Consider the following 16,204-nt stretch of genomic DNA (forward strand, 5'->3'; position numbering starts at 1 on the left):
GCCAGGATGGTCTAGATCTCCTGACCTCATGATCTGCCCGCCTTGGCCTCCCAAAGTGCTGGGATTACAGGCGTGAGCCACCGCGCCCAGCCGTTCATTTTAATAGCTGTTAAATGGCATAGGGAAACAAAGAATTCTTTTTTTTTTTTTTCCCTCCAGGAAATCTATACCTTTGGAAGAATATTGGGAAAAGGGAGCTTTGGAATGGTCATTGAAGCGACAGACAAGGAAACAGAAACGAAGTGGGCAATTAAAAAAGTGAACAAAGAAAAGGTAAGGCTCATTAGCAGCATCCTACTGAGGGCACAGTGTTAGTGCAGGGTGGGTGTGGGCAGTACAACTTTTCACACTAACACAAGCTGCCTCTCACCCCGAGGTCCCAGCCTGGGCTGATCCCCTGGAGAAGCATGGCATTTCTCTAGCCTCCTGGAAAGGGACTAGTTTCTGAACTCAAGTAGGCAAGTGCTGCCTGGAAAAAACAAATGGAAGGAATAATATAACCAATATAACAAAAAATAGGTAAATTTTACCAGAGTATGCTGAAGATACGGGCTGGTTCTCAGTATCTGTAGGCACAGGGCTGTGGGCTAGAGATATCTTAGCTAGAAGTGCTGATACTCTGTCCTGATGTTGTTTTGATATACTTTTCTCCTATCCTCTCATTTCCTCACTGTTAGCTAATTCTGTTTATTCATCCTACCTGCTCTTTCACGTTGAATCGCTTTTGCTTCAACTATCTACATTATGCTCTTTTATCTGCCACACTCCTCACTAGATTTCCTCTCAAACTGGGAAACGACTGGGCTTCTCTTGATGATAAAGTCTGAGACCTCAGACTTGACACCTGATCATTTCATCAACCTTTTGCATTTCTGTGCCTGGGAAAAACCAAACAACATTATGGTGTTTTCCCCTAGGATTTGTGATGATAAATATCACATTTAAAAAACAAAATGGTAGGTTTTATGTATTATTTAAAACAAACTGTAGCAAATTACATACCATTTCTCCCTAATGTTTAGTAAGGTAACATATCAATATTAATAAAGGGATTAAGAGCCCTTCTAGAAAATTTTAGAATTCTTTAGAACCATAGGTAGCATCCTGAGTGCTGCCTGAGATGTTATTTCCTTTGCTTCTTTGGTGTTAGGTAGGGTTAGGGGTTCAGTTTTTGGGTTATGTAACTATCATGCCTACTTGCAACTTTAGGAATTAATAATCTTTCATATTCATATTTATGTTGAGAGTTTGTGAGACCATAAGATAGTAAGATAAAACTATATAGTCAGTATATAAAGTGAATAGTGTAATATTGTGTTATATTCAGATCAAGCCATTTGGGAAGGGGAGAGAAACAGAATCGAGATGGATATTAGGAGAAATTGGGGTAACTTTCCATATCTAGTCTAGACAAAAATTCACTCCTCACAGTCACTATTTCTCTTGATCCTTTAGGTCGAGGGTCACCAGCCCCCAGGTCTTGGACTGGTACCTGTCCATGGCCTGTTAGGAACCAGGCTCCACACCAGGAGGTGAGCAGCAGGCGAGTGAGCATCACCACCTGAGCTCTGCCTCCTGTCAGATCAGTGGTGGCATTAGATTCTCATAGGAACACAAACTCTACTGTGAACTGTATATGTGAGGGATCTATGTTGTATGCTCCTTATGAGAATCCAACTAATGCCTGATGATCAGAGGTAGAACAGTTTCACTCTGAAACCATGCCCTCTCCCGCAACCCTGGTTCATGGAAAAGTTGTCTTCCATGAAATCAGTCCCTAGTACCAAAAAGGTCGGGGACTGCTGTTCTAGGTTAACCTATAAATGTGGCTTAATCCTTGGGCGGGGCATAATATGATGGGCAATGTCCCACCCACTCCTGAGATGCTAAAGGTTGAGGAGCAGAGGTAATTGGAAGCTGGAATGACACTAGGTAAAATTTTAATTAGGCAAAATTTGCCTTATGACTAATCCATTTCCACTCCCTTAAGAACCGTTAATGTATTTTCCCAAATCAGCTGGATGGGAGGTGGAGGAATAGGACCTTTGTTATTCCTTGCAGGGAGATTTTTTATTGGAAATTGTCAGGCCTAAAACTTCCACCTATCAATTTTTTCTTTACTATTCCTTGCACCCAACCCAGCCTCTCTCTGCTTTCACCTGGACTGACCCTGACACCCATCAGTCCCAGCAGCTTACCTGGGCTGTGCTGCCGCAAGGTTTCAGGGACAGCCCTCATTACTTCAGCCAAGCTCTTTCTCATGGTTTACTTTCTTTCCACCCCTCTGCTTCTCACCTTATTCAATATATTGATGACCTTCTTCTTTGTAGCCCCTCCTTTGAATCTTTTCAACAAGACACCCTTCTGTTCCTTTAGCATTTATTCTCCAAAGGATATCGGGTATCCCCCTCCAAAGCTCAAATTTCTTTTCCATCCGTTACCTACCTTGGCATAATTCTTCATAAAAACACACATGCTCTCCCTGCCAATTGTGTCCGACTGATCTCTCAAACCCCAACACCTTCTACAAAACAACAACTCCTTTCCTTCCTAGGCATGGTTGGATACTTTCGACTTTGGATACCTAGTTTTGCCATCCTAACAAAACCATTATATAAACTCACAAAAGGAAATGTAGCCGACACCATAGATCCTAAATCCATTCCTTGAAGACAGCTTTAGAGACTGCCCCCACCCTAGCTCTCCCTGACTCATCCCAACCCTTTTCATTACACACAGCCGAAGTGCAGGGCTGTGCAGTCAGAATTCTTACACAAGGACCAGGATCGCGTCCTGTAGCCTTTCTGTCCAAACAACTTGACCTTACTGTTTTAGGCTGGCCATCATGTCTCCGTGCAGCAGCTGCCACAGCCCTAATACTTTTAGAGGCCCTCAAAATCACAAACTATGCTCAACTCACTCTCTACAGTTCTCATAACTTCCAAAATCTATTTTCCTCCTCATGCTTGACACATGTACTTTCTGCCCCGCCAGCACCTTCAGCTATACTCACTCTTTGTTGAGTCTCCCACAATTACCATTGTTCCTGGCCCAGACTTCAATCTGGCCTCCCCCATTATTCCTGATGCCACACCTGACCACCATGACTGTGTCTCCCTGATACACCTGACATTCACCCCATTTCCCCATATTTTCTTCTTTCCTGTTCCTCACCCTTTTCACACTTGGTTTATTGATGGCAGTTCCACCAGGCCTAATCGCCACACACCAGCAAAGGCAGGCTATGCTACAGTATCTTCCACATCTATCATTGAGGCTACTGTTTTGCCCCCCTCTGCTACCTCTCAGCAAGCCGAACTCATTGCCTTAATTCCGGCCCTCACTCTTGTAAAGGGACTATGCATCAATATTTATGCTGACCCCATATCCTGCACCACCATGCTGTTTTATGAGCTGAAAGGTTTCCACGCTACACAAGGGTCCTCCATCATTAATGTCTCTTTAATAAAAACTGTTCTCAAGGCCGCTTTACTTCCAAAGGAAGCTGGAGTCATTCACTGCAAGGGCCATCAAAAGGCATCAGATCCCATGGCTCAGGGCAACGCTTATGCTGATAAGGTAGCTAGAGAAGCAGCTAGCATTCCAACTTCAGTCCCTCACGGTCAGTTTTTCTCCTTTTCATCGGTCACTCCCGCTTACTCTTCCACTGAAACGTCCACCTTTCAATCTCTTCCCACACAAGGCAAATGGTTCTTGGACCAAGGAAAATATCTCCTTCCAGCCTCACAGGCCCATTCTATTCTATTGTCATTTCATAACCTCTTCCATGTAGGTTACAAGCTGCTAGTCCACCTCTTAGAACCTCTCATTTCCTTTCCATTGTGGAAATCTATCCTTAGGGAAATCACTTCTCGGTGTTCCATCTGCTATTCTACTACTCCTCAGGGATTGTTCAGGACCCCTCCCTTCCATACACATCAAGCTCAGGTATTTGCCCCCGCCCAGGACTGGCAAATTGACTTTATTCACAATGCCTCAAGTCAGGAAACTAAAATACCTCTTGGTCTGGGTAGACACTTTCACTGGATGGGTAGAGGCCTTTCCCACAGGGTCTGAGAAAGCCACCCTTCTGTCAGACATAATTCCTCAGTTTGGCCTTCCCACCTCTATACAGTCTGATAATGGACCAGCATTTATTAGTCAAAACACCCAAGCAGTTTCTCAGGCTCTTGGTATTTAGTGGCTCCTGGTTTTACCTCAAACTGCCACCCTTAAGTCTCTCTTTAAGTGTATGGAAGATCTTCAGTGACAAAGTACACTCCAATACTTTGACCCTGATGAAGTCCTATTCTTTACTTTTATACTCGCTGTTATTCTCATGCCACCCTCTACCTCTCCCCAGCTATCTCCACCACACTATCAGTCTCACTCTCTCCTAGCCGTTTCTAATCCTTCTTTAACAAACAATTGCTGGCTTTGCATTTCTCTTTCATCCAAATTCGACAAGGCTCTGACTTTTTCACTACTAAAAAAAGGAGGGTGGGGGGAACTCTGTATATTTTTAAATGAAGAATGTTGTTTTTACCTAAATCAATCTGGCCTGGTATATGACAACATTAAAAAATATACTGAAGGATAGAGCCCAAATACTCGCCAACCAACTAAACAATAACATTGAACCCCCTTGGACACTCTCTAATTGGACGTCCTGGGTACTCCCAATTCTTAGTCCTTTAATACCTATTTTTCTCCTTCTTTTATTCGGACCTTGTGTCTTTTGTTTAGTTTCTCAATTCATACAAAACCGTATCCAGGCCATCACCAATAATTCTATATGACAAATACTCCTTCTAACAACCCCACAATATCACCCTTTACCCCAAAATCTTTCTTCAGCTGAATCTCTCACACTCTGGGTTCCCATGCTGCCCCTAATCCCACTCGAAGAAGCCCTGAGAAACATCGCCCATTATCTTTCCACACCACCCCCCAAAATTTTTGCTGCCCCAACACTTTACCACTATTTTGTTTTATTTTTCTTATTAATATAAGAAGACAGGAATGTCAGGCCTCTGCGCCCAAGCTAAGCCATCATATCCCCAGTGACCTGCACGTGTACATCCAGATGGCCTGAAGCAACTGAAGATCCACAAAAGTGAAAATAGCCTTAACTGATGACATTCCACCATTGTGATTTGTCTCTGCCCTACCCTAACTGATCAATGTACTTTGTAATCTCCCCCACCCTTAAGAAGGTTCTTTATAATCTCCCCCACCCTTGAGAATGTACACCTCCTGCCCCCAAAACATTGCTATTAACTCCACCACCTATCCCAAAACCTCTAAGAACTAATGATAATCCCACCACCCTTTGCTGACTCTCTTTTCAGACTCAACCTGCCTGCACCCAGGTGAAATAAACAGCCATGTTGCTCACACAAAGCCAGTTTGGTGTTCTCTTCACACTGACATGTGAGACAGAAATAAAACCCATAAATGAGGACAATGCTTATCCTCAAATAATGGCAATTTCAAGATCAATAGGGGTGATGATTTGGCAGGGCGGTGTTGGTGAGGGTGGAGAAAGCCCTTCTAGAATTTCTGAGATAGAGGACATTGTAGATAATCAATTACCTACACCCCAAATGAAGTCCTTGTGCTCCTTGGAGTGTTACTGACTTTGCCTTTTGCTCTCTGCATGGTGAGTGTTAGATGTTAGGAGACATCTAACATCTGAAGGCAAGATCTCTCTCTCTTTGTATCTCTGTCTCTCTTTGTCTGTCTCTCTCTCTCTCTCTTTCCATCTCTCTCTCTGTTTCTCCCTCAGTTAACCAGACAGGCCAGGAAATAACACAGTGCAGAGCCAAGTGTAGAATCTCATTGCCTATTATTTTTTCATATATATGTATAATCAAATCAAAACAAGACAACAGCAAAACAAAATAAAACCTTTTTGTTTTTATCTTCCCCAATTTATGTCCTTGGAAGTAGATTTTGTTTTTATTATGCTAACATCAAGGGATCAACATATTTTTAAAGGAAATGTCAGAAAGCATATTAAAAGTTGGAGTAATTTTAGTAGTTTTGTGAGGGGACAGATACCATGTTGTATCTAAGTTACAGAAACAATTCAAGAAACAGATGTGGCTTGAGGCTAAATTACAGGTAACTTAAAATTGGACAAAGGAAAGAAGGGGCATAATTTAATCTGATCATGGGAATAAATAGCATGATATCATTTGAAAAAGAAACATCTTAAAAAATGTATGAATTCACTTCAAATATGAAGTTATAGGAAAAGAAGTAGGAAAACATAAAATAACAAACTTTTCTGTCGAGGAATGTAGGAGTGATTTTCATTATGTGAAATCTGTGTTTCTTCATTGATTAAGGCTGGAAGCTCTGCTGTGAAGTTACTTGAACGAGAGGTGAACATTCTGAAAAGTGTAAAACATGAACACATCATACATCTGGAACAAGTATTTGAAACGCCAAAGGTAAAGCTCTATTAGGTGCTGCATTTTGAAAGTTGTTATTATTACAAAATGAATATCATTCCATTCTGAAGTAATCCCTTAGGGGCACAGTTGCTCATGTCCTTGGCATGAATCTGTCACTGGAGATTGATGAGAACATTGTGGAGGACTTTTATTATTGATTGTATAATTAGATGTCTGATGATTAGATTGATGTCTTCAGTAATATGTTTTGGGTGGCATGTTGAAAACAAATGTTTAAAATTACAACAACTTCATACACAACCAAACAGTGATTAAAATTTTCTTAGAGGTACCTTTCCTTTTGCTTTGATCCTTAGTTTCTCCATTAAAGTTTATTGGAATCGTTTCAGAATTTTGCAAAGTTAACTACATAATCAAATTGGTATGAGTCTATTTTTCACTATAGTTTGTAGGAGATATTTTTTTTATCTATGTCTTACTAATGTGTTTTATCTTCATATTTCCCTAGATGTTATCATTCTTCTCTTTACCTGTAATTTTTATTTAGAGTTGTTCAGAAGCCTGGATTATTGGCCATTCTGCCTCCAGATTGTTTAATGCTTGTGGGCTTGAGTGTTTTCTCTTAGAAGAGTAATAATGTATGGATTAGGCATAAGAAGTCTGGAATCATATTGCCTGTGCATTTGAATCCTGTCTCCACCACCTCTTAGTTATCCATGAGACCATGGACAAGTTATTCAACTTGCCCATATCACAGTTTCCTCATCTGTAAAATGGGCTTGTTAACAGTGTTGACCTCACTTGGTTGCTGTTGAAGGATTACATGAGACAATTGATATAAAGCATCTGTCTCATTAAATGGTAGCTATTGTTCTCTGTCTCCTAGGCCAGTCTCTAAGGTAGTAATAGTCAATTTGGGTTGTGCATTATGCTTGATTCATTAGGGGTGCTTGATAGCAATTAAAGACCACAGTTATCCTTTATGAGAGCTGTATATGGCAATGATGCCCAAAGTCTCTGCCCTTTACAGTCTTAGAGTTGTGATTTCTTTTATCAAATCTTCTTAGAATAGTTTTGTTCATTATCATCAGTTTTAAGCCATTTGATTATAATGTGCCTTGATCATTTTCTTCATGTTTTTTTTTTTTGTGTGTGTGTGTGTTTAGGGTTCAGTTATCTGTGAGTTTATGGTTTTCATCAAATTTAGGAAATTGGGGGCTACTATTTCCTCACATTTGTATTTGCCTTCCCCTCACCCCACTTTGTGGTCTCCAAGCTAGATTGCTTGATATTGTCCACAGTTCGCTGATGCTCTGTTCATTTTTTAAAACATTTTTTATCTCCTTGTTTCATTTTGTATAGTTTCTGTTGTTATCTTCAAATTCAGTAATCTCTCTCTGTGTAGCATTGTATGTGTCGTTAATCTCTTCCAGTGGAAATACGATTTGGTTTTTAAAATATATATATATATTCCATGTGTCTACTTTACATGCTCAGTCTTCTTGAATAGAGTTATAATAACTGTTTTCATGTCCTTTTCTACTAATTTTATCATGGGTGTCATTTCTAGGTCAGTTTCAATTTATTGGTTTTTTTTCCCCCTTCATTATGGGTTCTACTTTCCTGCTGCTTTATATGACTATTAATTTTTGGCCAGATGCTAGATGTTGTGAATTTTACCTTGTTAGATGCTAGATATTTTAATATTCTAATGATTATTCTTAAGCGTTATTCTAGGATATAGTTAAGTCACTTGGAAACAGTTTGATACTTTTTGAAGCTTGCTTTAAGCTTCATTAGGTGGCACCAAAGCAACCTTTAGGAATAATTTTTTCCTATTCCTGAGGGGCTCTCCCCAGTGCTCCATGAATTACGAGGTTTACTTCCGGCTCATGGGAGCACAACAGTTCCTGGCTGTGTGTAAGCTCCAGTGATTGTTCCCTCTGCCCCTTTTGCATATTTTCCCCCCTGCTTTGGGTAGTTTCCTCATGCACATGTGTTGATTCATACTCTCCTGAAGAATTGAGGGGAGTCCTCTGCAAATCTCTGGAGATTTCTCTCTGTACAGCATTGTCCTCTTTGATGCTCTGTCCTGTGAACTTTAGTTGTCTTGGCCTTCCTGGGATTCTGGCTCCGTGCCCTCTACTCATGGAGACTGCTAGACTCTGCTTGGTTTCCCTCTCCCTGTTCTGTGGTCCGGAAACTCTCTAGACAGCAAGCTAGAATAATCATGGGGACTGCCTCATGTGTTTCCTCTCTCTCAGGAATAACTACCCTATGCTGGCTGATGTTTAATGTGTAAAAATTACTGTTTTATATATTTTGCCCAGTTCTTAAGTTGTTTCAGGTGGGAAGATAAGTCTGGTCTTTGTTACTCCATTATGAACACAAGCGGGAGTCTAAATCTAGAATAAGTTTGAAGGCAGAGGAAACCATCATTTGTGATTTTTCCAGTGCATTGCTTTCCAAACTTAATTCACGTAGGTCAGGTCTGACCCTTTCTGCCTCATAAACACACACAAGCATGTAGACCTTCTATTGAAGCCATCTGAAGTACTAATAGAAATTGCCATCTGATTGGTTGTGCCGTGGTACAGATCATCCAGTCTGACTATGCTATGGTTTCTTGTGAGTCTAAATGTTCTCCAGGTCTACACAATTGTTTCTAATAATTATAAAACAGTTATAACTTATATAACTTTGACCAACTTATGTATTTAAAATTGACATCAATTTATATTTCAAGTACTGCTAATCCAACCTTTCCTTCCAAATAGTTCACTTATCATTTTATGTACCAGTGAACTGTACAGTCCTGTCAATGGAAAAAATATGGTCCAGTTCAAAAGCTTATTTATGTGTTAGATTTTATAGTTACTTTTGAAATTCTAAAACTGCCTGAGATTCAGTGAATCTGAATTGCGCTATAGGAAGAAAGGATGTTAACCTTTGCTTTCTGTTTTCGTACTTACTGATTGAACACAGAAGTTGCACTAACAGTGCTTATAAGAACAAAATCAGACCTCAAGATCTTAAAAACAACAAAAATCTAGCAGAATAGGTTAGAATGGAGACATAAAGGGTACCCTGTGTTTGAATAGAAATGTGTATGGAAAAGACTTGCTTTTTAGTTGACTGTGAATCTTTTTTGACTCAATAGATGGCTTGGCTGTCGGAATACCTAAAGTGATCTTAATATGCCCCTATATGAACAGCAAATATGGAATTTATATACCCCTACATGAACAGCAAATATGAAACAGGCATTTCAGCTATGACTTCTTAGCACCCACACCCAGTTAGTCACTAAGTCCCACTGTTTCTTTCTTGTTGGTGTTTTAAAATCTTTTCATTTTCCTCCTTCTGGTCTCGATTCTATGCCTCACATCTACCCTCTATAAACAAAAGTCAGCATACTACAGTTTGAGAGCCACATTGGGCCTGCTGCCTTTTTCTTTTTTATGACCCATAAGCTAAGTTTCTACATTTCCAAATGGTTGCAAAAGTGTAAAAGAGTGATATTTCTTGACATGTAAAAATTCTATAAACCTGAAATTTTCAAGTCTAGAAGTAAAGCTTTGTTGTGTTGTTTATGGCTGCTTTCTCCTGCTATAACAACAGCACTGAGTAGTTGTGAAAGAGACTCCATGGCCTGCAAAGCCAATAATATTTGTTGTTGGGTCTGCTCTCTATAGCAAAGGTTTGTTGAGCCGTGTTCTGCATTGCTGCTAGAGTGTTCATTTAGAAATGCACAATTGGTAATATCATACACGTGCACCCCTGCAACCCTGGCACTAGCTTAAAATTCTTCAGTGGCTCCTTATTGCATATAGGAAAAAAAATCCGTACTCCTTATCGTGATATCCAGAACTCTTTACAACCTGGCCCAAACCTGTTCTTTCTAGCCTCACTCCTCACCACTTCATTCTTCTCCACCCTACCAAGTTCTCCATGTTATTATTATTATTATTTTAAAATATATGTGTATTTTTACATTTTTTTAAATTATACTTTAAGTTCTAGGGTACGTGTGTATAACGTGCAGGTTTGTTACATATGTATACTTGTGCCATGTTGGTGTGCTGCACCCATCAACTTGTCAGCACCCATCAACTCGTCATTTACATCAGGTATAACTCCCAATGCAATCCCTCCCCCCTTCGCCCTCCTCCCTCCCCATGATAGGCCCCGATGTGTGATGTTCCCCTTCCCGAGTCCAAGTGATCTCATTGTTCAGTTCCCACCTATGAGTGAGAACATGCGGTGTTTGGTTTTCTCTTCTTGTGATAGTTTGCTAAGAATGATGGTTTCCAGCTGCATCCATGTCCCTACAAAGGACACAAACTCATCCTTTTTTATGGCTGCATAGTATTCCATGTTGTATATGTGCCACATTTTCTTAATCCAGTCTGTCACAGATGGACATTGGTTCCAAGTCTTTGCTATTGTGAATAGTGCCGCACTAAACATGCGTGTGCATGTGTCTTTATAGCAGCATGATTTATAATCCTTTGGGTATATACCCAGTAATGAGATGGCTGGGTCATATGGTACTTCTAGTTCTAGATCCTTGAGGAATCGCCATACTGTTTTCCATAATGGTTGAACTAGTTTACAATCCCACCAACAGTGTAAAAGTGTTCCTATTTCTCCACATCCTCTCCAGCACCTGTTGTTTCCTGACTTTTGAATGATTGCCATTCTAACTGGTGTGAGATGGTATCTCATTGGGGTTTCGATTTGCATTTCTCTGATGGCCAGTGATGAGGAGCATTTTTTCATGTGTCTGTTGGCTGTATGAATGTCTTCGTTTGAGAAATGTCTGTTCATATCCTTTCCTGACTTTTTGATGGGGTTGTTTGTTTTTTTCTTGTAAATTTGTTTGAGTTCTTTGTAGATTCTGGATATTAGCCCTTTGTCAGATGAGTAGATTGCAAAAATTTTCTCCCATTCTGTAGGTTGCCTGTTCACTCTGATGGTAGTTTCTTTTGCTGTGCAGAAGCTCTTCAGTTTAATTAGGTCCCATTTGTCAGTTTTGGCTTTTGTTGCCGTTGCTTTTGGTGTTTTAGACATGAAGTCCTTGCCCATGCCTATGTCCTGAATGGTACGACCTAGATTTTCTTCTAGGGTTTTTATGGTTTTAGGTCTAAGATTTAAGTCTCTAATCCATCTTGAATTAATTTTCTTATAAGGAGTAAGGAAAGGATCCAGTTTCAGCTTTCTACTTATGGCTAGCCAATTTTCCCAGCACCATTTATTAAATAGGGAATGCTTTCCCCAATTCTTGTTTTTGTCAGGTTTGTCAAAGATCAGATGGCTGTAGATGTGTCGTATTATTTCTGAGGGCTCTGTTCTGTTCCATTGGTCTATATCTCTGTTTTGGTACCAGTACCATGCTGTTTTGGTTACTGTAGCCTTGTAGTATAGTTTGAAGTCAGGTAGCGTGATGCCTCCAGCTTTGTTCTTTTGAATTAGGATTGTCTTGGCAATGTGGGCTCTTTTTTGATTCCATATGAACTTTAAAGCAGTTTTTTCCAATTCTGTGAAGAAACTCATTGGTAGCTTGATGGGGATGGCATTGAATCTATAAGTTACCTTGGGCAGTATGGCCATTTTCACGATATTGATTCTTCTTATCCATGAGCATGGTATGTTCTTCCATTTGTTAGTGTCCTCTTTTATTTCACTGAGCCACTGCTCAGAACTACTGTTTGTAGTTCTCCTTGAAGAGGTCCTTTACATCCCTTGTAAGTTGGATTGCTAGGTATTTTATTCTCTTTGAAGCAGTTGTGAATGGAAGTTCATTCATGATTTGGCTCTCTGTTTGTCTGTGACTGGTGTATAAGAATGCTTGTGATTTTTGCACATTAATTTTGTATCCTGAGACTTTGCTGAAGTTGCTTATCAGCTTAAGGAGATTTTGGGCTGAAACAATGGGGTTTTCTAAATATACCATCATGTCATCTGCAAACAGGGACAATTTGACTTCTTCTTTTCCTAACTGGATACCCTTGATTTCTTTCTCTTGCCTGATTGCCCTAGCCAGAACTTCCAACACTATGTTGAATAGGAGTGGTGAGAGAGGGCATCCCTGTCTTGTGCCAGTTTTCAAGGGAATTTTTCCAGTTTTTGCCCATTCAGTATGATATTGGCTGTGGGTTTGTCATAAATAGCTCTTATTATTTTGAGATATGTTCCATCAATACCGAATTTATTGAGTGTTTTTAGCATGAAGGGCTGTTGAATTTTGTCAAAGGCCTTTTCTGCATCTATTGAGATAATCTTGTGGTTCTTGTCGTTGGTTCTGTTTATATGCTGCATTACGTTTATTGATTTGCGAATGTTGAACCAGCCTTGCATCCCAGGGATGAAGCCCACTTGATCATGGTGGATAAGCTTTTTGATGTGCTGCTGAATCCGGTTTGCCAGTATTTTATTGAGGATTTTTGCATTGATGTTCATCAGGGATATTGGTCTAAAATTCTCTTTTTTTGTTGTGTCTCTGCCAGGCTTTGGTATCAGGATGATGTTGGCCTCATAAAATGAGTTAGGGAGGATTCCCTCTTTTTCAATGATTGGAATAGTTTCAGAAGGAATGGTACCAGCTCCTCCTTGTACCTCTGGTAGAATTCAGCTGTGAATCCATCTGGTCCTGGACTTTTATTGGTTGGTAGGCTATTAATTATTGCCTCAATTTCAGAGCCTGCTATTGGTCTATTCAGGGATTCAGCTTCTTCCTGGTTTAGTCTTGGAAGAGTGTAAGTGTCCAGGAAATTATCCATTTCTTCTAGATTTTCCAGTTTATTTGCATAGAGGTGTTTATAATATTCTCTGATGGTAGTTTGTATTTCTGTGGGGTCGGTGGTGATATCCCCTTTATCATTTTTTATTGTGTCTATTTGATTCTTCTCTCTTTTCTTCTTTATTAGTCTTGCTAGCAGTCTATCAGTTTTGTTGATCTTTTCAAAAAACCAACTCCTGGATTCATTGATTTTTTGGAGGGTTTTTTGTGTCTCTATCTCCTTCAGTTCTGGTCTGATCTTCGTTATTTCTTGCCTTCTGCTAGCTTTTGAATGTGTTTGCTCTTGCTTCTCTAGTTCTTTAATTGTGATGTTAGAGTGTCAATTTTAGATCTTTCCAGCTTTCTCTTGTGGGCATTTAGTGCTATAAATTTCCCTCTGCACACTGCTTTAATGTGTCCCAGAGATTCTGGTATGTTGTATCTTTGTTCTCATTGGTTTCAAAGAACATCTTTATTTCTGCCTTCATTTCATTATGTACCCGGTAGTCATTCAGAAGCAGGTTATTCAGTTTCCATGTAGTTGAGTGGTTTTGATTGAGTTTCTTGGTCCTTAGTTGTAGTTTGATTGCACTGTGGTCTGAGAGACAGTTTGTTATAATTTCTGTTCTTGTACATTTGCTGAGGAGTGCTTTACTTCCAATTATGTGGTCAGTTTTGGAATAAGTGTGATGTGGTGCTGAGAAGAATGTATATTCTATTGATTTGGGGTGGAGAGTTCTGTAGATGTCTATTAGGTCTGCTTGCTGCAGAGATGAGTTCAATTCCTGGATATCCTTGTTAACTTTCTGTCTTGTTGATCTGTCTAATGTTGACAGTGGGGTGTTGAAGTCTCCATTATTATTGTATGGGAGTCTAAGTCTCTTTGTAAGTCTCTGAGGACTTGCTTTATCAGTCTGGGTGCTCCTGTATTGGGTGCATATATATTTAGATAGTTAGCTCTTCCTGTTGAATTGATCCCTTTACCATTATGTAATGGCCTTCTTTGTCTCTTTTGATCTTTGATGGTTTAAAGTCTGTTTTATCAGAGACTTGGATTGCAACCCTTGCTTTTTTTGTTCTCCATTTGCTTGGTAGATCTTCCTCCATCCCTTTATTTTGAGCCTATGTATGTCTCTGCATGTGAGATGGGTCTCCTGAATACAGCAACTGATGGGTCTTGACTCTTTATCCAGTTTGCCAGTGTGTGTCTTTTAATTGGAGCATTTAGTCCATTTACATTTAAGGTTAATATTGTTACGTGTGAACTTGATCCTGCCATTATGATATTAACTGGTTATTTTGCTCGTTAGTTGATGCAGTTTCTTCCTAGCCTCGATGGTCTTTACATTTTGGCATGTTTTTGCAATGGCTGGTACCGGTTGTTCCTTTCCATGTTCAGTGCTTCCTTCAGAGTCTCTTGTAAGGCAGGCCTGGTGGTGACAAAATCTCTAAGCATTTGCTTATCTGTAAAGGATTTTATTTCTCCTTCACTGGTGAAACTTAGTTTGGCTGGATATGAAATTCTGGGTTTAAAATTCTTTTCTTTTAAGAATGTTGAATATTGGCCCCCACTCTCTTCTGGCTTGTAGAGTTTCTGCCGAGAGATCTGCTGTTAGTCTGATGGGCTTCCCTTTGTGGGTAACCCGACCTTTCTCTCTGGCTGCCCTTAAGATTTTTTCCTTCATTTCAACTTTGGTGAATCTGGCAATTATGTGTCTTGGAGTTGCTCTTCTTGAGGAGTATCTTTGTGGCATTCTCTGTATTTCCTGAATTTGAATGTTGGCCTGCCCTACTAGGTTGGGGAAGTTCTCCTGGATGATATCCTGAAGAGTGTTTTCCAACTTGGTTCCATTTTCCCCCTCACTTTCAGGCACCCCAATCAGACGTAGATTTGGTCTTTTTACATAATCCCATACTTCTTGCAGGCTTTGTTCATTTCTTTTTCTTCTTTTTTCTTTTGGTTTCTCTTCTCACTTCATTTCATTCATTTGATCCTTAATCACTGATACTCTTTCTTCCAGTTGATGGAGTCGGTTACTGAAGCTTGTGCATTTGTCACGTATTTCTTGTGTCATGGTTTTCATCTCTGTCATTTCGTTTATGGCCTTCTCTGCATTAATTATTCTAGTTATCAATTTTTCCACTCTTTTTTCAAGATTCTTAGTTTCTTTGCACTGGGTACATAATTCCTCCTTTAGCTCTGAGAAGTTTGATGGACTGAAGCCTTCTTCTCTCATCTCGTCAAAGTCATTCTCTGTCCAGCTTTGATCCCTGCTGGCGATGAGCTGCGTTCCTTTGCAGGGGGAGATGCGCTCTTATTTTTTGAATTTCCAGCTTTTCTGCCCTCCTTTTTTCCCATCTTTGTGGTTTTATCTGCCGCTGGTCTTTAATGATGGTGACGTACTGATGGGGTTTTGGTGTAGGTGTCCTTCCTGTTTGATAGTTTTCCTTCTAACAGTCAGGACCCTCAGCTGTAGGTCTGTTGGAGATTGCTTGAGGTCCACTCTAGACCCTGTTTGCTTGGGTATCAGCAGCAGAGGCTGCAGAAGATAGAATATTGCTGAACAATGAGTGTACCTGTCTGATTCTTGCTTTTGGAGCTTCCTCTCAGGGGTGTACTCCACCGTGTGAGGCGTGGGGTGTCGGTCTGCCTGTAGTGGGGGATGTCTCCCAGTTAGGCTACTCAGGCGTCAGGGACGCACTTGAGCAGGCAGTCTGTCCATTCTCAGATCTCAGCCTCCGTGTTGGGAGATCCACTGCTCTCTTCAAAGCTTTCAGACAGAGTCGTTTGTGTCTGCAGAGGTTTCTGCTGCTGTTTTTCCTCCATGTTATTAACACAGATTATTCTTTTAACAGCCAGTGCTGTTTCAAGCTTTGGAGTCTTTGTAAATACCATGTGCTCTGCCTATTCTTTCCCACATTCTCTATCTATAAATCCCTATTCAGACATCCAGATCTGGCCTTAATATTTCTTCTCCAGGGGCATTCTTTAGACAGAGGC

The 16,204-nt window shown here is 40.2% G+C and overlaps 1 protein-coding gene across 10 annotated transcripts in view; it reads left to right on the forward strand.

Moving 5' to 3' along the window:
- Positions 1 to 16,204, forward strand: part of STK33 (serine/threonine kinase 33) — a 247,396-nt gene that overhangs the window by 166,751 nt on the left and 64,441 nt on the right. For all 10 annotated transcript variants that reach the window (XM_033205712.1, XM_033205718.1, XM_033205715.1 and 7 more), the window contains 2 exons: positions 160 to 273; positions 6,354 to 6,458. In XM_033205712.1, the coding sequence (XP_033061603.1) occupies positions 160 to 273; positions 6,354 to 6,458 (219 nt within the window). The remainder of the gene's footprint in view (positions 1 to 159; positions 274 to 6,353; positions 6,459 to 16,204) is intronic.

Source organism: Trachypithecus francoisi, unplaced genomic scaffold (assembly GCF_009764315.1).
Source record: "Trachypithecus francoisi isolate TF-2019V2 unplaced genomic scaffold, Tfra_2.0 Lachesis_group8, whole genome shotgun sequence".
Lineage (NCBI taxonomy): Eukaryota > Metazoa > Chordata > Mammalia > Primates > Cercopithecidae > Trachypithecus > Trachypithecus francoisi.